This window comes from Dermochelys coriacea, chromosome 5 (genome assembly GCF_009764565.3).
Source record: "Dermochelys coriacea isolate rDerCor1 chromosome 5, rDerCor1.pri.v4, whole genome shotgun sequence".
Lineage (NCBI taxonomy): Eukaryota > Metazoa > Chordata > Testudines > Dermochelyidae > Dermochelys > Dermochelys coriacea.
The window spans coordinates 4,573,565-4,601,158 of NC_050072.1; the positions used below are offsets into that span (position 1 = coordinate 4,573,565).

Genomic DNA, 27,594 nt, shown 5'->3' on the forward strand with positions numbered 1-27,594 from the left:
TGTGTGTGTTTCTCCTTGATGCAAACCCGGCCCCTTTGTTGATTTTAATTCCCTGTAAGCCAACCACCCTCCCCCCTTTGAAACAAAGTAACTATTGTTTTGAAACCATGCATTCTTTCTTTATTAATTAAAAAAAATTGAGATAACGGACAAGGTAGCCACAGGTGATTTTGGGTACATGTCATCAGTGACCATTCCCTCCCTCCCTCCATGAAAGCAAAGGCATATAATCATTTCTCGCCCTTTTTCCTGGATTGCCCACACATACGCCATAGCACTGCAAGTGGGAGCCCGCTCTGATCACCACTGCGGTTGTGAGCATTGTAAACACCTCGCATTTGCCCTTGGAGATTTTGGCATATATATTGATATTACATCTTTTGGAACAGAGTTCTCATAGCACGGATGCGTCTCCCCATACAGCGATCAGATCCAGTTCCTCCCATTCGGTCCATGCTGGAGCTCTTTTGCGATTCTGGGACTGCATGGTCACCTGTGCTGATGAGCTCGCCATGCTGGCCAAACAGGAAATGAAATTCAAAAGCTCCTGGGGTTTTTCGTACGTACCTGACTAGTGCATCTGAGCTGAAAGTGCTGTCCAGAGCAGTCACAATGGAGCACTCTGGGATAGCTTCCAGAGGCCAATACCATCAAATTGCATCCACACTACCCTAAATTTGACCCAGCAATGTGGATTTTAGTTCTAATCCCCTCATCAGGGAGGAGTACAAAAATCGATTTTAAGAGCCCTTTAAGTCGACAAAAATGGCTTCGTCGTGTGGACGGGTGCAGGGTTAAACTGACCTAACACTGCTAAATTTGACCTAAACTCATAGTGTAGACCAGGGTTTAGCTGTTTGTGCAGTGTCCTTGGTCACCTAATGAACATGGTACAGTTACTGCCACTGGGCTGGATAATGGATTCATTTTAAAACAGAAGAACTGAGAATAGTGAGCGATTAACAAAGCACACACTTTCTGGGTTGAATTTTCAGCTGAACCATTTGCTAACATTCAGGATTTGCAAACATTTTTACAAATACCCAGCAGTCATCCAGGTGCTTCCAGATTACAGCTATAGCCCCATTAATTACAGTGAACTGAAATCAGCACTTTTATGTATACAAATATTTCCCAATCCTTTTTGTTGTAGTTGTTGTTGTTTTTCTTTAAGTGTTTGACCAGCTCTGCTTCTGAGGAGTCTGAAAAAAACCTATTCAGGATGCATTTAGCTAAGGGTACAATACTATACACCCCCAGGTCCAGCTTCTGGACCCTTAATACCTTAACTTCAGTGGGCTCACTCATGGAGTATGGTACTGCTCACCAGGAGTAAACATAAAAGATTCTAGTCCTGAATTATTTCAGTTGATCAGCGCCAGAGTTAGCAATCAGGAAATTCTCTATGCTTTATTTTACACCCAAGAATGTGACTCAATATCCCCCCGGGGCTCTGAATGCTGCAGGCTGACTGTTTTGCAGGAAGCAGCATTTACTTTCACTTGCTCAGAACATACTGCCCTTTTAGGTTTCCAGGAGTCACTCTGGAAAGAGCTAATAGGAAAAGGAAAAAGCCAAGGGGATCATCAAAGTGTCAATTTAAAACTGTAGTCAATGAAGCATGCAGCAGTTTGGTGTAATGTAGCTTCATTTCTATTTTCAGTTTAATGATCTGCTTTTGTCAGTCCCGTAGTTCCAAGCAAATAATGATATTGTTGACTTGAGGCCTGATTCTGCCCCACTTACTCATTCAAGTAGACCTTACTCAAACTAAAGATCCCATGGATTTCAATGGGACAATTTGCATACATAAGCATTGCAGAACCAGCCCCTTACATGGTGCACCATATGAGACAGGTACATGGCTAAACCAACAGCCCAATCCTGCTAGCTTTCTGTGTGTCATCAATCTTTGATCCTGCAGGATTGGTGTGTATATGTTTATTTAAAGCGTCATCAACAGTGGTGATGCTCTACCAGTAATAAATAATAATGATACCTTCGAAATATCAAACATGTCTGATCTAGTTTACTGGAGGACTGCTTGGTGATCTCAAAGGATTTTGACTGACAGGTCTCACACCTGAACTCAAAACATGAAGGTGTCACATCTTTAACAAAGGGCTTGCCTACACACAGAAGTTGCACCAGTTTAAGTTAAATCAGTGTCTAACCCATTTAGTAAACCTGATGCAAAACCCTACGTAGATGCTCTTATTTTGCTCTGAGTGTCTTACTTTCAATTAGCTTAATTCGGGACGGGGGGGAGAAATCTAAACCAAAGAAGTCACTTTTAAACTAAAATAAGAATGTCTACACAGGGATTGCTCCAGTTTAACTAAATGAGTTTTAAAATACACCTTTAGTTAAACAGGTGCACATTTGTGTACAGCAGTGGCCATCAACCCGTAGATCGCAATTGACTGGTCGATCTTGGAGCCTCTGTCAGTCAATCGTGATCTCTGGCAGCAAGAAGTCTGGTGGCACAGCAGGGCTAAGGCAGGCTCCCTGCCTGTCCCAGCCCCACGCTGGTCCCAGAAATGGCCAGCACTCCCCCTCAGCTCCTGGGAGAGGCAAGGGTCTCAGCACACTGCTCCTGCCTGCAAGCCCTGCCGCCACAGCTCCCATTGGCAGGGAATGGGGAGCCGTGGCCTATGGGAGCTGCGGGAGTTGTGCTTGCAGGAAGGAGCAGTGAACGGAGCCACGTGCCCGCCCCCGGGGCCACAGGGGCATGCTGGCCACTTCCGGGAGTGGTGTGGGGCCACGGCAGGCAGGGAGCCTGCCTTACCCCTGCTGTGCCACCAATTGGGAGCCGCCAAAGGTAAGTGTTGCCCAGTGGAAGCCCACACCCCAACCCCCAGACCTGAGCCCCCTCCCAGAGCCAGCACCTCATACGCTCTCCTGCACCTCAACCCCTCTCACCCCGAACCCCCTGCCCCATCCCTGACCCCCCTCCTGGAGCCAGCACCTTGTACCCCCTCCTGCACCCCAACATTCTTCCCCAGCCCAGAGTCCCCTCCTGCACCCAAACTCCCTCCCAGAGCCTGCACCCCTCACCACCTCCAAACACCCCAACACCCTGTCCCAGGGTCAGCCCAGAGCCCCCTCCCACACTCTGAACCCCTTGGCTCCAGCCCAGAGCCCGCACCCCCTCCCGAACTCCAACCTCCTGCCCCAGCCTGGTGAAAATGAGTGAGGGTGGGGGAGAGTAAGCAATGGAGGGAGGGAGGGAGGGAGCGGGACAGAGCTTTGGGGCAGGACCTCAGAGAAGTGGCAGGGTAGATCCTGGGTTGCACTTAAATTCAAAAAGTGATCTTGTGCATAAAAAGGTTGGAGATCACTGGTGTACAGACTTCCTCTCTCCCAAGAGTTCATGAAACATTGACAATAAATAGGAATTAATAACCCCCCACCCTAAGTTTTAAACAGTCTGATTAAAAATCCCTACTGCTCTTGTAATACATTCGGGGCTGACTGGGTCACACATACAGATTGATGAGCCTGCAAGAGCCTTAGCTAACAGAGATTGGTCTTCTAGCTCAGGCAGTAGTAGCTCATGTGTATTGAAGTACGAGGTTCAATCCCCATTGCTGACAGCCCACCCAGGGGTACAGTGTACACTCTTAAATGCTTGATTTTCACTCTCCTGACTCATGTGATGTCATCACTTCATTTGCATTTTAGCCACCAGAGTCTTTCAGCCAAAATGGGACCTGAATCTCTAATGTACAAACCAAGCAGAAAATCCCCGCATGCCTCCTGTCTTTTTGACACAAATCTTTCAGGCTTTCTTTATGCATCATAACGGAGCAAATATGGGTGGAACCCCAAATTTTTCTCCTTTGTAAGTCACTTCTACAGCAAAGCCTACAAATAGTGGGTCAACCTAGATCATTTTCTTTCATAATACCTTTTAATCATTTACAGATGCTTCAATTTTTGGGTGCCCAACCTAAGACAGGTAGAAGAGACCTGATTTTACAAAGGGTGGACGCTCAGTACTTTGTAAAGTCAGGTCCTTCTCATTAGGGCGTGGCTGAGAGGAGGCTGACAGATGCTTAACCCAGAGACGAACGAGACGATGATGATGATGGGTCAGGAGAAGCAGCTGGAGGAGACGGTGGAGGTAATACAAGCCCCTTCACCTTAGGGATTATGTCTGCCATTAGTTGTTAGAGTTCACAATTTAGGGGTGATTTTAGACCCCTAATTGCTTGACAATCATATTTTAACCATAACCCAGTCAGCTTTTCACCATCTGTGTGTGGCCTGGAGGTTGCAACCTTTTCTTTCAGATGCAGACCTTGCCACTGTTATCCAACTTTTGTCACCTCAAGGTCAGCCTATTGCAATGTGCTCCACAAGGGACAACACTTTAAACCACTCAGGGCAGGTCTACGCTTAAAATGCTGCATCAGTGCAGGTGCATCGATGCAGCTACGTTGCAGTAGCACTTAAGTGAAGATGCTCCTACACCAATGGGAGAGCATCTCTCGTCAATGTAGTTAACCCTCTAGAGATGGCAGTTATGCCGACGGGAGAAGTTTCCCACCGACATAGCGCTGTGTACAAGGGGAGTTTGGTCGATATAACTATGTCATTCAGGGTGGTGGATTTTTCATACCCCTGAGTGACAGATTACACCAATATAAATCTGTAGGGTAGACCTGGCCTCAGATACTAAAGCTGGTGCAGAATGTAGCAGCTCACTTATTGAACAGGACATCTCGCAGGGAGCATGTGACCCCAGCACTGGCTGCTTATTGATCTACAGGTGGAGTTTAGGTGTTGGTTATGACCTATAAAGCCTTAAGTGTCCTGGGACTAGTAGATAGCTGCCGACTCTGTGGGTGGTCCAGGGCTGGAGCACCCATGGAAAAAAAGGGGGGGTACTCAGCACCCACCTGCCACCGCTGTTTGGCAGCAGCTGCTGATCAGCTGTTTGGCAGCTGGGGAAGATGCTTGAGGGCGGCAGGTGAGCAGGGCCTTCGGGGAAAGGGTTGGAGAGGGGCAGGAAGAAGCGGAGTGAGGGCGGGGCCTTGGGAGGGGGCTGGAATTGGGGCAGGGCCTTGGGGCAGAGTGGGGGTAGAGCACCCCCGAGGAAAAAGAAAACTCAGCACCTATGGACTAGCGTACTTGAGGAGCCTCCCACTCTCCCTAGGCCATAATGGCACAGCTATCAACAGAGTTGCTTGAGCTGGATCTCCTTTGTTATAAAAGAGAAGGGGCGGCTGACAGGGCATTCTCTGCGAGGGCTCCGGGATACTGGAACTTGCTCCCTGAGGTCTGAAACAGCCCAGTGGTAACTCTCTAGGGATGCTGCAAAATACATCTGTCTGACCAGGTTTCAGAGACGGCTGAGCTTATGCTTCCCCTAATGACAATGGGATCTGATGGACCCTTTATAGGTAGCTGTCTAGCTCTGGCTGCGCTCCCATTGGAATGATCATTTTGCTGCTGCTGGGATTTTAATCTATTGCATAATTAGTGAGTGTGCTAGAAAATTAGGTTGCTTTAACTATGTCAGTCAGGGCTGTGAAAAATCCACATCCCTGAGCAGTGTAGGTAAATTGACCTAAATCTCCGTGTAGATTTAGCTACCGCTTCTTGGGGAGGTGGATTACCTATGACAACAGGGATAGCTCAGTGGTTTGAGCATTGGCCTGGTAAACCCAGGGTTGGGAGTTCAATCCTTGAAGGGGCCATTTAGGGATCTGGGGCAGATATTGGGGATTGGCCCTGCTTTGAGCTGGGGGTTGGACTAGATGATCTCCTGAGGTCCCTTCCACCCCTGATATTCTATGAACAGAAGAATCCCTCCCGTTGGTGTAGGTAGTGTCTACACTGAAGTGCTACAGTGGCACGGTAGAGTTTAGACAAGCCCTTGGGTAGGTCTCTCTTCTATAAATTCTACATTTAAATAAATAATGGAGCTCAAGTTCAATATGCCCAAACTGAGGCAACCCAAATCAGTAGTCAGGTTTGAAAATGTAGGTGTATATTTTTAACAATACAAAAATATTAAATTAAAAGACCCCAAGGATGTAGTAAGTAAAGGAGGACTTAGTCTCTAAGGTGCCACAACAAATTTATTTGAGCATAAGCTTTCGTGTAGCTCACGAAAACTTATACTCAAATAAATTTGTTAGCCCTGGTCTACGCTAGGAGTTGAGGTTGAATTTAGCAGCATTAAATGGATTTAACCCTGTACTCGTCCACACAATGAAGCCCTTTTTTTCGACTTAAAGGGCTCTTAAAATAGATTTCTTTACTCCACCCCTGACAAGGGGATTAGCGCTGAAATCGGCCTTGCCGGGTCAAATTTGGGGTACTGTGGACGCAATTAGACAGTATTGGCCTCCGGGAGCTATCCCAAAGTGCTCCATTATGACCGCTCTGGACAGCACTCTCAACACAGATGCACTGGCGAGGTAGACAGGAAAAGGCCCGCAAACTTTTGAATTTCAATTTCCTGTTTGGCCAGTGTGGCAAGCTGCAGGTGACCATGCAGAGCTCATCAACAGAGGTGACCATGATTGAGTCCCAGAATCGCAAAAGAGCTCCAGCATGGACTGAACGGGAGGTATGGGATCTGATCGCTGTATGGGGAGAGGAATCCATGCTATCAGAACTCGGTTCCAGTTTTTGAAATGCCAAAACATTTGTGAAAATCTCCCAGGGCATGAAGGACGGAGGCCATAACAGGGACCCGAAGCAGTGCCATGTGAAACTTAAGGAGCTGAGGCAAGCCTACCAGAAAACCAGAGAGGCAAACTGCCGCTCCGGGTCACAGCCCCAAACATGCCGTTTCTATGATGAGCTGCATGCCATTTTACGGGGTTCAGCCACCACTACCCCAACCGTGTGCTTTGACTCCTTCAATGGAGAGGAAGGCAACATGGAAGTAGGTTTGGGGAACGAGGAAGATGATGATGAGGAGGAGGTTGTAGATAGCTCACAGCAAGCAAGTGGAGAAAGTGGTTTTCCCTGACAGCCAGAACTGTTTCTCACCCGGACCTTGAGCCAGTACCCCGCAAACCCACCCAAGGCTGCCTCCCAGACCCGCCAGGCGGAGAAGGGACCTCTGGTGAGTGTACCTTTTTAAATAGAATACATGGTTTAAGAGCAAGCCAGTTTAATGATTAATTTGCCCTGGCATTCGCGGCCAGTACAGCTACTGGAAAAGTCTGTTAACGTGTCTGGGGCTGGAGTGGAAATCCTCCAGGGACATCTCCATAAAGCTCTCCTGGATGTACTCCCAAAGCCTTTGCAAAAGGTTTCTGGGGAGGGCAGCCTTATTCCATCCACCATGGTAGGACACTTTACCACGCCAGGCCAGTAGCACGTAGTTGGGAATCATTGCAGAAGAAAGCATTGCAGTGTATGTTTGCTGACATTCAAACAACATCCGTTCTTTACTCTCTGTGTTATCCTCAGGAGAGTGATATCATTCATGGTCACCTGGCTGAAATAGGGTGCTTTTCTCAAGGAGACATTCAGAGGTGCCCATTCCTGCTGGGCTGTTTGCCTGTGGCTGAACAGAAATGTTTCCTGCTATTAGCCACGTGGTGGGGGAAGGCAAAATGCGACCTTGAAATGAAAGCACATGTGCTATATATGTAATGTTAACAGCAAGGTTTACTGTGAAAGAGTTTACCCATTGTTCTATAAAATGTGTCTTTTTAAATACCAGTCCCTTTTTTTCCCCCCCTCCACCAGCTGCATGTGTTTCAAGGATCACAGGATCTTCTCCTTCCAAGAGGCTAGCGAAGATTAGAAGGCAAAAAAAAAAAAAAAAAAACACAACCCCACACTCACAATGAAATGTTTTCTGACCTCATGCTGTCCTCCCACACTGACAGAGCACAGATGAATGTGTGGAGGCAGACAATGTCAGAGCACAGAAAAGCACAAAATGACTGGGAGGAGAGGTGGTGGACTAAACAGAGGGCTAAAGCTGAAAGGTGGCGGCAGCATGATAAGAGGAGGCAGGATTCAATGCTGAGGCTGCTGGAGGATCAAACTAATATGCTCTAGCATATAGCTGAGCTGCAGGAAGGGCTGCTAGAGCACAGACGACCGCTACAGCCCCTGTGTAACCAACCGCCCTCCTCCCCCAGTTCCATAGCTCCTCATCCAGACGCCCAAGAATGCAGTGGGAGGGCCTCTGGCCACCCAGCCACTCCACCCCAGAGGATTGCCCAAGCAACAGAAGGCTGGCATTCAATAAGTTTTAAACTTTTAAAGTGCTGTGTGGCCCTGTCTTTCCCTCCTCCACCACCACCACCACCACCCCCCCCCCCTCCTGGTGCTTCCCTCCTCCACAACCCCTTCCGGGCTACCTTGGCAGTTATCCCCCTATGTGTAAAAAGAGAGTACTTATGACACCTTAGAGACTAAAAAATTTATTTGAGCATAAGCTTTCGTGAGCTACAGCTCACTTCATCGAATGCATAAATTTGTTAGTCTCTAAAGTGCCACAAGTACTCCTTTTCTTTTTGCGAATACAGACTAATATGACTGCTACTTTGAAACCTGCCCCCTATGTGTGTGATGAATTAATAAAGAATGCATGAATGTGAAGCAACAATAACTTTATTGCCTCTGTAAGTGGTGATCGAAGGGGGGAGAGGAGGTGGGTAGCTTACGGGGAAGTAGAGTGAACCGAGGGGAGTGGGGGTGTTTCAAACAGAACTTTCACACCGTAGCCTGGCCAGTCATGAAACGGGTTTTCAAAGCTTCTCTGATGCGCATTGAACGCTCCTGTGCTCTGCTAACCGCTCTGGTATCTGGCTGCGCGTAACCAGTGGTCAGGCGATTTGTTTCAACCTCCCACCCCACCATAAATGTCTCCCCCTTACTCACAGATATTGTGGAGCGCACAGCAAGCAGTAACAGTGGGGATACTGGTTTCGCTGAGGTCTAACCAAGTCAGTAAACTGTGCCAGTGTGCTTTTAAACATCCAAATGCACATTCCACCACCATTCTGCACTTGCTCAGCCTGTAGTTGAATAGCTCCTGACTACTATCCAGGCTGCCTGTGTATGGCTTCATGAGCCATGGTATTAAGGGGTAGGCTGGGTCCTGAAGGATAATTATAGGCATTTCAACATCCCCAACGGTTATTTTCTGGTCTCGGAAGAAAGTCCCTTCCTGCAGCGTTTGAAACAGACCAGAGTTCCTGAAGATGCAAGCATCATGTACCTTTCCTGGCTATCCCACGTTGATGTTGGTGAAATGTCCCTTGTGATCCACCAGTGCTTGCAGCACTATTGAAAAGTATCCCTTGCGGTTTATGTACTCGCCGGCTTCGTGCTCCATTGCCAAGATAGGGATATGGGTTCCTTCTATCGCCCCACCACAGCTAGGGAATCCCATTGCAGCAAAGCAATCCACTAGGACCTGCACATTTCCCAGGGTCACTACCCTTGATATCAGCAGATCTTTGATTGCATTGGCTACTTGCATCACAGCAGCCCCCAGTGATGTGTAAACAGTAAATTTGCCCACTCCAAAATGATTCCCGACTGACCGGTAGCTGTCTGGCTTTGCAAGCTTCCACAGGGCTATTGCCACTTGCTTCTCAACTGTGAGGACTGCTCTCATCTTGGTATTCTTGTGCCTCAGGGCAGGGGAAAGCAAGTCACAAAAGTTCCCTTATGCATGTGAAAGTTTTGCAGCCACTGGGAATTGTCCCAGACCTGCAACACTATGCGGTCCCACCAGTCTGTGCTTGTTTCCCAGGCCCAGAATCGGCGTTCCATGGCATGAACCTGCCCCATTAGCACCATGATGCCTGCATGGCCAGGGCCTGTGCTTTGAGAGAAGTCTGTGTCCATGTCCTCATCGCTCTCGTCACCGCACTGACGTCGCCTACTCGCCCGGTTTCACTTTGCCAGGTTCTGGTGCGGCAGATACTGCTGGATAATGCGTGTGGTGTTTAATGTGCTCCTAATTGCCAAAGTGATCTGAGCAGGCTCCATGCTTTGTGGTATGGCGTCTGCATAGAAAAAAGGCGTGGAACGATTGAATGCCGTTGCTCTGACGGAGGGAGGGGCGACTGATGACATGGCTTACAGGGTTGGTTTACAGGGAATTAAAATCAAGAAAGAGGGTGGCTTTACATCAAGAAGAAACAAAAAAAACTGTCACACAGAATGGCCCCTTCAAGGATTGAACTCAAAACCCTGGGTTTAGCAGGCTAATGCGCAACCCGATGCTCAAGCCCCTGAGCTATCTCTCCCCCAGGTATTTCAGGCAGGACTGAATCTCCATTAAACTTTTCAAGGTGCCCCGACAGACCTCACCAAAACGATTGTCAGCTGTTGATTTCACAGAGGGAAGGAGGGAAGTGGGGGGGAGGGGGGGGAGCAAATGAATACAAAACAAATCTGGTCTATTTCTTGTTTTGATCCACTCCATCTATCTTTTACTTCTTTAGCTGGCAGCAGACAGTGCAGTAGGACTGCCAGCAGGTCTAAATAGAATGACCTGGTCGAGTCACTCCTATTTCAGTCCCTGCGCCCATGTCTGTCGAGGTGCTCCTGACGACCTTACTGAGGTGGCCAGAAGCACCTCAGACATGATGACGATGGTTATCAGGCCTATTGCACAGTCTACTGCCACAAGGCAATGAGCTGCTGCTGTGTAGCAATGCAGTACCGCGTCTGCCAGCACCCAGGAGATGTACGGTGACAGTGAGCTGAGCGGGCTCCATGCTTGCCGTGGTATGGTGTCTGCACAAGTAACTCAGGAAAAAAGGCACGAAACAATTGTCTGCCTTTGCTTTCATGGAGGGAGGGAGGGAGGGAAGGGGGGCCTGACAACATGTACCCAGAACCACCCGCGACAATGTTTTTGCCCTATTCAGCATTGGGATCTCAAACCAGAATTCCAAAGGGCGGCAGAGACTGCGGGAACTGTGGGAAAGCTACCCACAGTACAACGCTCCAGAAGTCGACGCTAGCTTCAGTATTGTGGAAGCACTCCGCCAAATTAATGCACTTAGAGCATTTTGTGTGGGGACACACACAATCGACTATATAAAAACGATTTCCAAAAAGCCAACTTCTACAAATTCGATCCAATTTCATAGTGTAGACATACCCTTAGTTTCTAAGGTGCCACAAGTACTCCTTTTCTTTTTGCGGATACAGACTAACACGGCTGCTACTCTGAAACCTGTCAAGGATGTAATGTAACTTTAATGGACAACCGGTAACATTTTCAAAAGCACCTGAGTGACTTGCAGCCTGAATTCAGTTTTGAAAATTTTACCCCCAAATCCCTTTAAAATGTTTTGCAAATCTCAACCAGTATTTCTACCGATTTCATCCTGTTCTTCCATATTTGCATTGTCAAACAACTTACACAGTAACATGGAGGCAGAAACCTCACTGACAGAACAGAATTCACATCAGTGTTCTGGCTTGGCATTTTTTACATTCCCATAAAGAGTACAGCAACTTGAAAATGGAAATTTCATGCTGTGCATATGCAAAAAACAATTTCTGAATTTCTCACTGCGTCACTATTTGCTCTCAGAGATGGCTAACCCCCAGGCAAGTTTGAGCTGCTAACATTCAGCCAAGTTGGAGTTATAAATGCACCCCTGGTTCTGCCCAGAATCATAAATTACACATATGGCATGTACCTGAGACTCTAGAGAGGTTAACTTTCTTCCCCTCTGCTTGTCTTCTTTCTTTGCAACTAGAGGTTTTTGCTTCTCTTTCTCCTTTGACTTTTCCAGTTTCTGAAGCTCCTCCACATAGGCATCATAGATCTCCCACTGAGAGAGGAAGAACAAGAGTCAGGACTTCCTGACTAATCTAGTAGGTGACTTCATTACACTCCAGCAAACAAACAGACGAGTATGCCAGACATCAACCCGTTCACAAAGATACCAGTCTTTACACCAGAAACACTCCCACTGAAGTCTGTTTGAAGTCAATGAGCATTTTGCCTGTATACAGACTGCAGGATTGAGCCTCAGGATTTTTAAAGCCCTGGTTCCCCAGGATGTCCTCTGTCACCCCAGCTTGGGATAACTCACCAGTGTTTAATAGATGGACCAAGCACATTAAGCCGCTGCTTCTGAGATAATTTATAGTGTTGCATTAAAAAACTCAATTGTAGCCACTTAGCACCCTGCAACTTGGAGCCTGACCCTGCAGGCAATAGCCAGCTAAAACACGCAAATGGCTTCACACCTTCTGCCATGCCCTGCTGCCCCACAAGCACAGAATGTCTTCTCCAAATGGATCCAGGAGGACATTTTTTCTGCTTGGGTCTATTCATGGAGTGCTGTATAGAAGATATGTGACTTTATGATCATTTGAAAGGCAAGATTCCTGCCCTGATATGCTTACAATCTAATTCAGACAGACCAAATGGATAGATGGATAATACTTCAAACACAAAATGGAGGAGACAACATTGGAAAGAAGATGGGCAGCAGAATGTATATTACTCAGGGGTTGGAAGGAAGAGAGGGTGTGGGGAGGGAGGGGAAGAAGTTGGAGGATATTCCAAATCTTTGGGGCTGTATAGAAAGTCATGTGAAGGCAAGAGCAGGAGAGGGGGAAGAAAGGAATAATTAAGAGAGGATAGAGAGCAAAAAGGAAGAAAGAAGAACTGAGAAAGAGTGGTTCAAATCCATTTCATTTCACTTCACAAGAGGTTAGAAAAATTAAGCAGAAACTTCTCTCCCTAATTTTCAGCATCTTAATCTAAAATCTCAGCTATGGTTTGATTAATTTGACAGTTCTGTTCTCTCAATCTCCCAAGCAGTCACATTATCAGAAAATGGTCAGAAGAGAACTCCTCCAGCCTGTAACAGACGAGAACTTTGTACATCACGCTAATTATATGCTCTGATCTCCAGTTAAGGAATAATCTGGGGCAATGTTTTTCAGTTTAACAAAGGTGCATTTTCCCTTTCTTATACCACATTGCTACATTAGAGGTTTTTTCAGTCAATGTAGTCAAATTAATACTTTGTCCTGTGCACTGTTGTGTCTCCACTACAATGGACAAATCAGCACAAACTGGGCCAACTGTCAGATATCAGTAACAATCACAAATAGACCATTAAGCTTCTATGAAACAATCTGCGAAACTGGCTGGATTCCATACTCAGCCAAAGCATTGGTGAATTTCAGGTGTAAAAAGTGTTAGCTTAATATTTATTTTTTCAAAAAGCTTTTTAAAGAGACAGAAAATACTGCACAATAAATTGGGGACAGATCTTCACTTGGTGTAAATTGGTGTAGCCCCATCACCTATAGTGAAACTATGTCAATTTACACAGACTGCAAATCTGGCCCACCGTGTTTTTTTACTACATTTCTTACTGCATTTGGCTCCAGGCATTACAAAAATTGTTGCTTCCTCTCCTAGATGGTTTAGACAATGGATGGAAAAAACCCACAATCTTGCACTTTGCAAATGTTTGTAAACTCCATAGAAAACTTCCCGGAATAGGAAGCAAATCTTTGGCGGTTCCATACACTAGATGTTCCTTTAAAACTTACTGGAGGAGAGGCTGGCCAGGTTGGCTCATAGTTGATTAGTGGGGTGATAACTAGTTGGTCAAAGAACCTCTGAGACTTGCTCTTCGGGAGAATAGACCTTCACTCTTTAGGAGTAATGCAGGGGACGAGAGCCTGGGTTAACAGTGCCACACTTCTTTTTTCTTGCCACTTCCCTATTTGGTATCAGCAACTTCTATAGCCTTCTTCCAAAATCATAATCATATGCTTGGCTGTTGTGCAAATTGGTCTCTAAGATCTGCTGATATCTAGTCCATGTACCATGTCTTTGGCCTCCCCCTTGGTCATCTCCCCCCCCCCCCCCCCGAGATCATTGCAAGGGCCATCCTCCCAATGCAGCTCTCAGGTCTTCAATGGACACATCCATACCAGCCTAACTTCTCTCAATTTGTCTTCAGCTGGGGACAACCACATTAGGCCCCTCACAACCTCATTTTGTTTCCTATTACAGTGCCACACTCGGGTATATTAATAATTCTATTCTGTTAGGTCTTCATTCCAGACCTGGACCCACCACTGTAGTAATGAGTGCCTTCCACTGTTAAAAACATACACAGGGTTACTTACATCACCACATTTTCCTCTCCAGACCCTTATCCCACTCCCCTTAAAGATACAGCAAAAACTTACAAAAAGGAAAAGGGATAAGGTGGGGGAGGTACTATCTTTTATTGGACCAACTTGTTAGCCTTGGACTGACACAGCTACTGCTACACTGCATACAACAAAAGGAAAAAGGTTTACCTGGTTAGCAGTGGCAGAAAAGGTTGCTCTAGGTGGAGGCTCCATTTGACATTCTCTTTCCTAAAAAAATAATATAAATGAAAGTGAATCTGTAAGTGACGACAGTGGCAAAAATCCCCATCTCCTTTAGCAGAAGCATTGTTCCATAGAAGAGTCCAGCTGTGGAAGCAGCCTAGAGTTTTTCATTTATCAAACAGGGGGAGTGATCCTGGTGTTGCATTTCTATAGCAACTATCATCCAAAGGATCCCAAAGTGCTATATAAATGTTACTAAATGATGATTCCAACAATAGAGAGAGCTAGGTAGAACACGGACTTTCCATTCTGTGGGAGATTCCAAGATTTTGAAGTTTGGTTTTGTCCCAAATTGGGATGAAATCTTGGAATTTTTCACAAAATTAAATAGTCTGAAATTTTTCATTTTGACCTTACAAATATTTTGTTACGGTCAAAGTATTTCATTCCAACTTTCTCTTTTTGACTATTATATTTTATAAAAGTTGAAGTGTTTCAACCTTTGTATTTTTATATTATAAGTGACAAAATATAAAGTCAAAACAAAATGTGATAATTCCCCCATCAAACATTTCAATGAAATTGGTACATTCCCACTAAACATTTCAATTTCATCAAATTAACATTCTCTGGCGGAAAACCGTTCAGTCGGAAATGTTTGAACAACTCCATTTACATATCACTTCACTGACCTCTGGGGTGCAGCAGTCTCTGGGATGGAATGCTGCACATCTTTAACAGCAACACTACACAATGGCTTAAGAGCCACATGTTGCTTTTAAATACACCCAAGCAAATCCCATTATTATCAGTTGAACTCCACATACATAGCTGAGAACAGAATTTGGTTCTAAAACAAAAAGTAAAGAATTCTGTGTTCATATAAAACTACAGGGCATTTTAGTTCGGGAGAATACAATTACTCAAGTGAGCCAAGACACAAGAGTTAACATTCCTCATCTTTTAAAACAGGTCATGAGATCTTCAATAACCACAAGCGGTCAGGAACTTGGGTTGACATTGCTTTTGAAAGGCAGCATGTCCAGCATCACAAGACCCCTTAGCACTGTCCTAGAGCAACAGTTCAGTACTGACTCTGAGGAAAGAGCATGACCCAAATCATCAGCACTAACTGCTGCAGCACCTTGAATTTTCTCATTAGCTATGCCAGGTTGGGAGACCAATGAGATCTAAAGGGAACACACCTTAGCTGGAAAGGCTGCAGGAACTCTGGCTCTTTGAAGAAGTAATGGATACTTGGCTGTGTGACTGCAGGAAAAGGGAGGGTATTTTCTCCCTGCAACAAATATTTAGCTCCCCCAACACACCAGCGAGGAGGGAAGTGCTTTTTTGTCCCTAGTTTATAGATGAAAAAATCAAGGCACAAGGTCACACAGGAAGTCTGTGGGGTAAAGGGGACTTGAACCCAGATCTCCCAAGTCCTAGGCTAGTGCCAAAACTACTGGACCATCCTTCCTTTTCTGGTATTAGGGAAACAGGTACAAAAATGTTACACCCAAGCATGTGTGTGAGGCTGAAATTTTACTACCTAGATTTGCAAAGGCCCCAGACCCCTCTGACAGAACTTAAGAGAATCCATCTGGTGAACATTACTCTGTCATCTTCCCCATCCCAAATGTTTTAGGTACGACTAGTTAAGGTTCTTTTCCCCCCACTAATATTGGCAGTGATTGCAGGAGAAGACACACAGACAAACAATCTGGACTCCAGTCACAAAGGAAGGATTTTACTAACACATGCTTGTGTATCATCGAAAGAGTCAGGAGTGGCAGCGTACCCGCATGGGATTGTTGAAAGTCTGTGAAGCTCTCTCACAAAAGTTGAACTGGTTGGTGAGCTTCTGTTCCTTCATCAAAAGGGGAGGAGGTTCTTCCCCTTCAGCTGCTTCTTCTGCTGATACGGCCTAGAGAAGAATAAAGCAATGATTAATTGAGAACTGAAGTGGATCAGAGATCTTTCTTCAACTTCAAAATGCCTATCTCTTGGACTTCTGGTACTTAGCAGAGGAAACCTGTTACTCGGGGTCTAGGGCCACCATTGGTGACATGGGTATGGGATTTGGAGATCACCCTCAGCCACTCTAAACACAGAGATCCAAGATGCAAGAATGGTTGAGTGTGGCTGTTATCACCACTAACTCATTTGGAAAAGTCCACACAACTCTCCTACCTATGGACATCTCCATGATCATCAAGGATTTGTCAAATCTAAGTTGGGCTACTGTAATGCTCTCCTAATTAGGATCCATCTGAAACTGATCTAAAGGTTCTAACAGTTGCAGAAAGTGACTACTCACCTGCTCTTTTGAATAGAATAGAGTGAGTTAGTTACATCCACTCCTTGTGATCTGCACTGGCTATTGGACACCCAGCGACATAGTTCAAAGGCCTTTGAACTCATATTTAGCTCTTTATAATCCTAGCTTCCTAGTACTTCCATAATTGCATGTATCCTCCTCTCAGGCATTTAAAGTCACCTGAAATTAGTCCTCTCTTGGTTCCTAGGTTCAATATTGACTGGGGAAGGAGTGAACTTCCTACTGTATTGTCCCTTCCTCATTGGCTACCTTTAGGTCACACCCCCAATCTCAGTTATTTCAGCTGGCTTATGCTTGATCTTTTCACATCTTCATGCTTCGTTTTTGCCTCAGTTACACTGTTTCTCTCATGAAGCTAGAAAATGATCATGTTGCAGGTGGTTTACAGGATTTGGCCTGTATTTTATATGGCTGTCTAGTTCTTATGTCATTTTATTTGTATGAATTTCTATTTTTCATTGCACAGCACTTAGATACCTTACAATAGGCACCTTATAAATGGATGAAACAAATAAGTATTGTGGTAGTAGAAAACAATGGCCTCCAAACTTTGCTCAGCTCTGATTCACATCAGCAGTTGGCTAGTAACCCAGGGGCCACACTTCATGTGTGCAAAATGGAACTGATTACAACTGTATTTCCAGCTTGAATACAGAAGTGCTGTCCACAGAGACATATCCCAGCAAACCATGCTTCATCTGGATGGAGCATCTGGCTCAAGATAAAGCATGGTATGTGGGCATCTGTCATCTCCATGAGCAGCACCTCCATATTAAAGAATAGGTTGGCTGCAGACCACCTTGATGCGACCTGCATGTATTCTGCAGAGATAAAGTAAGCAAGCATGAAGTTTCCTCTGTTGTTGCTGCTTATGCCAAAAGACACGTACAAACTGATCTCAGAATCTAATATTTAAAATCATATTGACAGCTCACAGTTGGCTGTGAAGCATTACCGGAATATCTTCTTTGCTTCCTTCGTCTTTAACCTCTGTCTCTTCAACTTCTATCACTGTGGACTCAACAGGAGCCAGTTCTGACAACAACACAGGTATGTTAATCATCTTTGGCTAATACATACCTTTATGTGTTGCAGACGCTTTCCATCTTCCACAACATGAATACAAAGACACGGCATCCTTTTATCTCCAAAACACTTTACAAACCCTAGCTTATTAGTCATCACAGTACCCTGCCAGCCAAGTAAGTCAGTATTACTGTCCCCAGTTTACAGAGGACTGACCTAATGAGGCAACTCGGCTTGTTCAAAGCCACAGAGAGTGTCAGGGCCACGCTAGAAAGAGGTTGCAGCGGTTCCAATTCCCTGGCTGAATTCAGATCACATCTCACTCAACATTCTGATTTGGGCTGCATACTTTTTAGAAAACACTTTGTCTACCCACAAAAATGACTATGTTTAAACATGGCTCTGAAGAATGGCTGTGGCCAAATTACGTTAATACGGGTCACGTGTGGACAGGAAAAAATGTAATAAGCATGTTAGACAAGCATGTCTTAGTCCAGGTATCTAGCTCTATCCATCTGAGCTCTCACTGGTTGTGGAGACCATGATTTCCATATCTAGTAAGACTATCCATCCAACAACCTATTCCTCTTCCAAACAGATTCTTAGAGCCTAATCTGACAGCCCGAATGTGCTGCTATCAGCTGAGGGGATGAACACACTCAATGCATTGATGATTCTGTTTACATATAGATTTACTTTAAATCCTGGTAGAGATTTCAACACTGGTGCAAAGAAGAGAGCATAAACCTCCTGTGACCCGCAGGTAACTAAGATTCTCAGGAGCTTGTAAAATGGTGCCCTTGGGCCTAGCAGCTGCCGCATTAGAAGGGCAAATATCCATAGCCAGTTCTAGTCTTTCAGTTAATTCTGACCATCAGCAGTCCTCTGTTCCACTGATCAGACAATTTTAAGAGGCAGCAGGAATGTTAGGGTCTCCCTAAAAGATTCCACTGCCCAGCATGGAACATGAATGCAGAATTACTTGGTGGCATACACTTTGAGACCCTGAATTACAGTACCACTCCAACTTTGTGAATGAGATTTTCAAAGCAAATGTAAGGCTATGTCTACACTACAGAGTTTTGTCGACAAAAGTTATGCTTAAAGCTCTGTAATTAAACAGCTGTTGCATGTACATACTATGTTCCTTGTGTTGGCAGAGCACATCCACACTAGCAGCTCTTGCATCGACACAGAGCAGTGCACTGTGGGTAGCTATCCCACTGTGCAACTGGCTGCAGGGGGCTTTGGGAAGGGTTTGCAGTGCCTCATGGGGCAGGTACAGCATCACATGATGCAGGTTTCTCTATTCCATCGTTCCACGGGCATCCTACTAGATTGCCAACTGCTTTTCAACTGAAGCATGTGTGGTGGGGAGAGTGTGTGACAGGGAGTGTGTGTGGGGGAGGGGGAAGAGAAACACAGCGTGTGTTGGGGACATGTGTGTTGGGGGAAGAGTGTGTCAGCATGCTGTCTCTTTACGTTCAGACAGTAGCTTGAACAGTCTCTCCACCCCTACCCCTGCCCCCCAGCAGCAGCCACTCTGCCTGCCTGCCAGGGGAGAGCAACATTCCACATTAATGGTTCTGTGATTCCCTCCCGAGTTCTCCCACAGCCGTGAGTTCTCCACACGGAAGAATGTCAAAGCTTCCCAGAGCTTTAAAAGGGGAGCGGCGCATGCCTGTGTAGCTAGATGCAGGGCAGCAGAGTTCAAAATAGCGAGCAGAGTGGTGATGGCAGGCATTGTGGGATACTGGGGGAGGCCAGTTATGTTGACATAATGAATGGCTGCGTCTACACTGACTGCTTTCTCGCTTTAACTTTGCCACAAAAAAGCTTTATGCCTCTTGCTGAGGTGGTTTTATTTTGTAGGCAAAACAGCAGAGTTTTGCCACCAAAAGCAGCTTTGTCATGTGCTCCCCTCTACTGTTTTGTCAGCAAAAGGCAGCTTTTGCTAACAAAACTGTGTAGTGTAGACAAGGCTTAAGGGTTTAGACATGCATCTCCCATTAATTTGAGTGGAAGATTGTCTAAATCCCCTAGAGTGCTCTGAAAACCTTAGCTCCTTGTATTAGCGCACACCTGGCTTGCAGACTGTCAGAAGTGGCAAATACACAGTTTGTGTTTTAAACAGTATTTTTCTGCAAAGAAGACTGCTAGCAGAAATAAGTGCTGCTCCATTCCCGGGCCTCAGATTGCAGCGTGCTCACTGTCATACACAGAATAAGCTACACCAGCGCTTACTGAATCAGTGTCCCATAAACCTACCTGGTTCCAAGCATATTCTGGCACTCTGCCGTCTGCCTTCATCTGAGTCTCTGAGTACCAGGTTCCCATCTAAGGAGAAGTGAATAGCCAGTTGATCCACATAGCTTATTGGCTTGTATGCTCGTTCCTACAGAGGAGGAAGACAAAAAAAAAACAAATCTGGACAGATTAATGATTTTATCGGGAACAATCTTTGCCTGTAGACGGGAAAGCTGATCAGGTTGTATATTGATAAAACGGGTGCATTTGTTATTCACATTTGTTTTCACTGCAGGTTCAAAGCCAACAGGAACCTGAGACTGCTGTTTATGCCTCTGTCAAGGTTCCTTCCTCACTCTGAGCTCTAGGGTACAGATGTGGGGACCTGCATGAATAACCCCCAAGCTTATTTTTACCAGCTTAGGTTAAAACTTCCCCAAGGTACAAATTATTTTACCTTTTGTCCCTTGACCTTATTGCTGCCACCACCAAGCGTCTAACAAAAATAACAGGGAATGAGCCCACTTGGAAACGTCTTTCCCCCCCAAATCCCTGCAAGCCCTAAACCCCCTTTCCTGGGGAAGGCTTGATAAAAATCCTCACCAATTTGCATAGGTGAACATAGACCCAAACCTTTGGATCTTAAGAACAATGAAAAAGCAATCAGGTTCTAAGAAGAATTTTTATTAAAAAAAAGTAAAAGAATCACTTCTGTAAAATCAGGATGGTAAATACCTTACAGGGTAATCAAATTCAAAACAGAGAATCCCTCTAGGCAAAACCTTAAGTTACAAAAAGACACAAAACCAGGAATACACATTCCATTCAGCACAACTTGTTTTATCAGCCATTTAAACAAAACAGAATCTAACACATATCTAACTAGATTGCTTATTAACTCTTGTCATAAATATAAAGGGAAGGGTAAACACCTTTAAAATCCCTCCTGGCCAGAGGAAACATCCTTTCACCTGTAAAGGGTTAAGAAGTTAGGATAACCTCACTGGCACCTTACCACAATGACCAATGAGGAGACAAGATACTTTCAAAGCTGGAGGGAGGGAGAAACAAAGGGTCTGTCTGTGTGATGCTTTTGCCGGGGACAGAACAGGAATGGAGTCTTAGAACTTAGTAAGTAATCTAACTAGAGATGCGTTACATTATGATTTCTTTAAATGGCTGAGAAATTAGACTGTGCTGAATGGAATGGATATTCCTGTCTTTGTGTCTTTCTTGTAACTTAAGGTTTTACCTAGAGGGATTCTCTGAGTTTTGAATCTAATTACCCTGTAAGGTATTTACCATCCTGATTTTACAGAGGTGATTCTTTTTACCTTTTCTTATATTAAAATTGTTCTTGTAAGAAATTGAATGCTTTTTTCATTGTTCTTAAGATCCAAGGGTTTGGGTCTGTGGTCACCTATGCAAATTGGTGAAAATTTTTATCAAGCCTTCCCCAGGCAGGGGGGTGCAAGGTTTTGGTAAGGATTTGGGGGGGAAAGACGTTTCCAAACAACGCTTTCTCAAAAATAAACCTGGACATTTGGTGGTGGCAGTGGAAGTCCAAGGGACAAAAGGTAAAATAATTTGTACCTTGGGGAAGTTTTAACCTAAGCTGGTAAAAATAAGCTTAGGGGATTTTTCATGCAGGTCCCCACATCTGTACCCTAGAGTTCAGAATGGGGAAGGAACCTTGAAAACTCTTTACAGGAGTTCTGACCTGCATTCCTGCTCTGATCCCGGCAAAAGCAACACACAGACAGAGCGAACCCTTCCCCCGCCGCTCCAGCTTTGAAAGTACCTTGTCTCCTCATTGGTCATTTTGGTCAGGTGCCAGTGAGGTTATCTTAACTTCTTAACCCTTTACAGGTGAAAGGGTTTTGCCTCTGGCCAGGAGAGATTTAAAGGTGGTTAGCCTTCCCTTTATATTTATGACACGCCCCCCAAATCACAGATAGGGTGAAACGCTGGCTGTGATTTCTTCCTGGAGTTCTAGGAAAAAACAGAGTTAATAAGACACATGCACCTCTAAATATACTACCAAGTATATAAAGACTAACAATATTTTTCACATCTCAAGGACAATTTTAACCAGTTGATTCTGGGAAACTTTCACGGGAGAGTGCATCAGCCACTTTGTTAGAAGCTCCTGAGATGTGTTGTATTTCAAAATCAAAATCTTGGAGAGCTAAACTCCACCAAATAAGTTTTTTGTTATTTCCCGTGGCGGTATAAAGCCACTGTAGCGCAGCATGATCGGTTTGCAGGTGGAAACGCCGTCCCCAAACGTATGGGCATAGCTTTTCCAGAGCGTAGACAATGGCATAACATTCTTTTTCACTGACTGACCAGTGGCTTTCCCTCTCAGACAGCTTCTTGCTGAGAAACACTACAGGGTGGAATTCTTTATCCGGTCCTTCCTGCATTAAAACTGCTCCTACACCATGCTCGGACGCATCTGTAGTTACTAGGAATGGTTTGTCAAAGTCTGGGGCCCTTAGCACAGAGTCAGACTCAAGTGTCGCTTTAAGCTGTTTAAAGGCCTTCTGACACTCTTCAGTCCACTGAATGGCATTTGGCTGTTTCTTTTTGGTTAGGTCTGTCAGTGGGGCAGCGATTTGGCTGTATTGCGGTACAAATTGCTTTAATATCCGGCCAAGCCTAAGAAGGATTGGACCTGTTTCTTTGACTTTGGGACAGGCCACTTTTGGATAGCATCCACTTTGGCCTGTATGGGGTTGATAGTTCCTTGATCCACCTGGTGTGCAAGGTAAGTCACTCTGTTTAGGCCTATTTGACACTTCTTAGCCTTAACAGTTAGTCATGCCTCCCTTATGCGCTTGAAGACTTTTTGTAGATGTTCCAGGTGTTCTGCCCAGGAATCCAAAAATATGGCCACATCGTCAAGGTAGGCGACTGCATATTCTCCTAATCCCGCTAGGAAACCATCTACTGGTCTTTGGAAGGTGGCGAGTGCATTCCGCAGCCCGAAAAGGAGTACATTAAATTCATACAGCCTGACATGTGTGGTGAAGGCTGACCTTTCCTTTGCAGATTCATCTAGCGGTACCTGCCAGTACCCCTTGGTTAAGTCCAAGGTAGAGATGAACTGGGCCTGTCCCAGTTTCTCTAATAGTTCATCTGTGCGTGGCATTGGATAGTTGTCTAGGCGAGTTACAGCATTTGGTTTACGGTAGTCCACGCAAAAACGAATCTCCCCATCTGGTTTGGGAACTAGAACCACTGGAGATGCCCATGCACTGCCAGAGGGTTTACACCCATCTGTAGCATATCCTGGATCTCCCGTTCTATAGCAGTTTTAGCTTGAGGAGACACCTGGTAAGGTTGGACTTTAATTGGGTAAGCATTACCTGTGTCAATGGAGTGGTATGCCCATTCACTCACTCCTGGGATGGCTGAGAAAGTTGGCGCGTAGCTAGTGCATAGCTCCTTGATTTGCTGTCGCTGCATATGCCCAAAGGTCATGGAGAGGTTCACCTCTTCCACGCCACCGGCAGTTTTCCCTTCATAGTAGACACCTTCAGGCCACTCAGCATCATCTCCCTGGGCTGTAAACTGACAAACCTTTAATTCTCTGGAATAAAAGGGCTTTAGAGAATTAATATGGTATACCTTAGGCTTTCGGTTGGAGGTGGAGAATGCTACAAGATAATTAACAGCTCCCAGGCGCTCCTGGACAGTGAATACCAATTTTATGTCATCAATGTAGCGCAAGTAGAGTAGGGGCATTAGGGGACGAGAGCTGAGGAAGCGCAGTTCTAAGTCAGCCATAAAAATGTTGGCATACTGTGGGGCTACAGTCCATTGGTGATCTTCCTAAAAACACCATCCTGGCCACTATGGATGTAGAAGCCCTCTACACCAACATTCCACACAAAGATGGACTACAAGCCATCATGAACAGTATCCCTGATACTGTCACGGCTAACCTGGTGGCTGAACTTTGTGACTTTGTCCTCACCCATAACTATTTCATATTTGGTGACAATGTATACCTTCAAATCAGCGGCACTGCGATGGGTACCCGCATGGCCCCACAGTATGCCACCATTTTTATGGCGGACTTAGAACAACGCTTCCTCAGCTCTCGTCCCCTAATGCCCCTACTCTACTTGCGCTACATTGATGACATCTTCATCATCTGGACCCATGGAAAAGAAGCCCTTGAGGAATTCCACCAGGATTTCAACAATTTCCATCCCACCATCAACCTCAGCCTGGACCAGTCCACACAAGAGATCCACTTCCTGGACACTACGGTGCTAATAAGCGATGGTCACATAAACACCACCCTATATCGGAAACCTACTGACCGCTATTCCTACCTACATGCCTCTAGCTTTCATCCAGATCATACCACTCGATCCATTGTCTACAGCCAAGCGCTACGATATAACCGCATTTGCTCCAACCCCTCAGACAGAGACAAACACCTACAAGATCTCTATCATGCATTCCTACAACTACAATACCCACCTGCTGAAGTGAAGAAACAGATTGACAGAGCCAGAAGAGTACCCAGAAGTCACCTACTACAGGACAGGCCCAACAAAGAAAACAACAGAACGCCACTAGCCATCACCTTCAGCCCCCAACTAAAACCTCTCCAACGCATCATCAAGGATCTACAACCTATCCTGTCTCCGAAGATCTGTGAGAGTGATGGCTCGTCCTTCAGACCAGTCCTTGCTTACAGACAGCCCCCCAACCTGAAGCAAATACTCACCAGCAACCACACACCACACAAGAGAACCACTAACCCAGGAACCTATCCTTGCAACAAAGCCCGTTGCCAACTCTGTCCACATATCTATTCAGGAGACACCATCATAGGGCCTAATCACATCAGCCACACTATCAGAGGCTCGTTCACCTGCGCATCTACCAATGTGATATATGCCATCATGTGCCAGCAATGCCCCTCTGCCATGTACATTGGCCAAACTGGACAGTCTCTACGTAAAAGAATAAATGGACACAAATCAGACGTCAAGAATTATAACATTCAAAAACCAGTCGGAGAACACTTCAATCTCTCTGGTCACTCGATTACAGACCTAAGAGTGGCTATCCTTCAACAAAAAAGCTTCAAAAACAGACTGCAACGAGAGACTGCTGAATTGGAATTAATTTGCAAACTGGATACAATTAACTTCGGCTTGAATAGAGACTGGGAATGGATGAGTCATTACACAAAGTAAAACTATTTCCCCATGGTATTTCTCCCTCCCACCCCACCCCCCACTGTTCCTCTGATATTCTTGTTAACTGCTGGAATTAGCCTACCTTGCTTGTCACCATGAAAGGTTTTCCTCCTTTCCCCCCCCTGCTGCTGGTGATGGTTTATCTTAAGTGATCACTCTCCTTACAGTGTGTGTGATAAACCCATTGTTTCATGTTCTCTCTCTGTGTGTGTGTGTGTGTGTGTGTGTGTGTGTGTGTGTGTGTGTGTGTGTGTGTGTGTGTGTGTGTGTGTGTGTGTGTGTGTGTGTGTGTGTGTGTGTATATATATATAAATCTCTCCTCTGTTTTTTCCACCAAATGCATCCGATGAAGTGAGCTGTAGCTCACGAAAGCTTATGCTCTAATAAATTTGTTAGTCTCTAAGGTGCCAAAAGTCCACAATGTTAGTTCCTGGAGAAGGTGTAAACCCCTCCCATTGCTGCTTCACCAACTGTAATGGCCCCTTAACCTCGCGGCCAAGTTCAAATGGTGAAAACCCTAAACTGGGATGTGGTACAGCTCTGTAGGCAAAAAGCAACTGCTGCAACACTAGGTCTCAAATCATTGGAGTGCTCATTTATGAATTTACGTATCATGGTCCCCAAAGTCCCATTAAATTTCTCCACCAGGCCATTTGTTTGATGATGGTAAGGTAAGCTACTGCTTGCGGCCATTGGGCGGCAAAAATCCATGAAAGTCAGTATGTACTGCTTTCCTCTGGGTGTCTTTCAGAAAAGGACCCAGAATATCCACAGCTACTCGCTGAAATGGAATCTAAATGATGGGGAGTGGCTGGAGAGGGGCTCTGACCTGGTCTTGGGGTTTTCCCCCCACTTTTTAGCACATCTCACATGACCGGACGTAGGTAGAAACATCCTTGCCCATTCCCTCCCAGTGGAATGACCTCCCCAAACGGTCTTTGGTCCTGTTCACCCCAGCATGGCCACTAGGATGATCGTGGGCTAAGCTCAAGAGCTTTACCTGGTACCTATTTGGAACTACCAACTGTCTCTGAGGATGCCAGTCTTCCTGGTGTCCACCAGAAAGTTTCCTTCTATAAAAGTCCTCTTTCTACAACAAACCTGGATCTATTAGAAGAGCTGATAGGCGGAGGGTTGCTCCGTGCCGCCGTCCAAGCTCTCTGGAGGCTTTCATCTGCTTCCTGTTCGGTCTGGAACTGTTCCCTTGAAGCTGGAGACATCAGTTCCTCATTGGATTGTGGACCTAGGCTTGGTCCCTCTGGAAGCGATATAGGGGATGGGGCTGTTTCCGTTGACTGTGAACTGCTCTCCGCTGGTGCACTGTGTTGGGTTTCAGGCTCTGGCTGAGCCTCTTGTGTAGGGTTATCGGCTGCTGCCAGTTCAGGTTCGGTGGGGCCCTTTGGTATTGGGGTTGCAAGTACTGGATTCAGTACTGGCAATGGGTCTGATGCTGGTTGTTCTGCCGGTTCCGGTTCTGGGACTGGCTCTGTCTGGGTCTCTGGGACTGGACCCGCTACTGCTGTTGCGGACGTTGGCATGGGGTCCGGGTCCATCACCTCTGACTGGGTCCTGGTAGAAGTTTCCGGAACAGAGCTAGGCGTGATGGTTTGCTTAGCCTGGCTGTGGGTGACCATTCCCACCCTCTTGGCTAGCTTCACATGATTGGCCAAGTCTTCCTGCAACAGCACTGGGATGGGATAATCATCAAAGACTGCAAGAGTCCACATTCCTGACCAGCCCTTGTACTGGACAGGCAACTTGGCTGTAGGCAAATTGAAAGAGTTGGACTTGAAGGGTCGAATTGTCATTTGGATCTCTGGGTCAATTAAATTGGGGTCCCCTAAGGAAGCATGGATAGCCGACACTTGTGCTCCCGTGTCCCTCCACGCAGTGACCTTCTTCCCACCCACACTCACAGTTTCCCTCCGCTCTGACGGTACCTGGGAGGTATCTGGGCCTGAGGACTTCTGGTGTGATTCAGATGAAATGAACTGTAATCTGTTGGGATTCTTGGGGCAGTTGGCCTTCACATGCCCCAGCTTGTTACATTTAAAACCTCGCCCAGCTGACGGGTCACTGGGGCGAGGTGGGTTGCTGGAGAACAGTGTGGCAGAACGATAAGGTGTCTGGAATATTCCTTGGTGTGTAATTGGGGCCTTGGGCTGCCCCCAGTAGTAAGGTGTGGTCTGAGGGTGTCCCTTCTGGTATCCGCTCCAACTGTGAGCGGGGTTGTTCCTCTCTCCTCCCTCCACCCATTTTGTTCTGGCTTGCTGCACCCCTCTGGCAGTCTGGGATTGCTCGTATCGATCAACATAAGAAGCAAGACTTTCTGCTGAGTCCATTTCCTTATCCCATAAACACTGTTTTATTTCCTCCTTGGACGTATTCAGGAATTGCTCCTGAGCTATCAGATCACACATTCTGTCAAAGCTAGTGACACCCCTTCCT

At 45.8% G+C, this 27,594-nt stretch overlaps 1 protein-coding gene across 1 annotated transcript in view; it reads right to left on the reverse strand.

Annotated features, from left to right (window-relative positions):
* Positions 1–27,594, reverse strand: part of DNAI1 (dynein axonemal intermediate chain 1) — a 267,853-nt gene that overhangs the window by 207,438 nt on the left and 32,821 nt on the right. The window contains exons 6-10 of the mRNA XM_038402743.2: positions 19,943–20,069; positions 17,604–17,683; positions 16,109–16,234; positions 14,296–14,355; positions 11,655–11,789 (exon numbers count right to left, since the gene is read on the reverse strand). Of these exons, the coding sequence (XP_038258671.2) occupies positions 11,655–11,789; positions 14,296–14,355; positions 16,109–16,234; positions 17,604–17,683; positions 19,943–20,069 (528 nt within the window). The remainder of the gene's footprint in view (positions 1–11,654; positions 11,790–14,295; positions 14,356–16,108; positions 16,235–17,603; positions 17,684–19,942; positions 20,070–27,594) is intronic.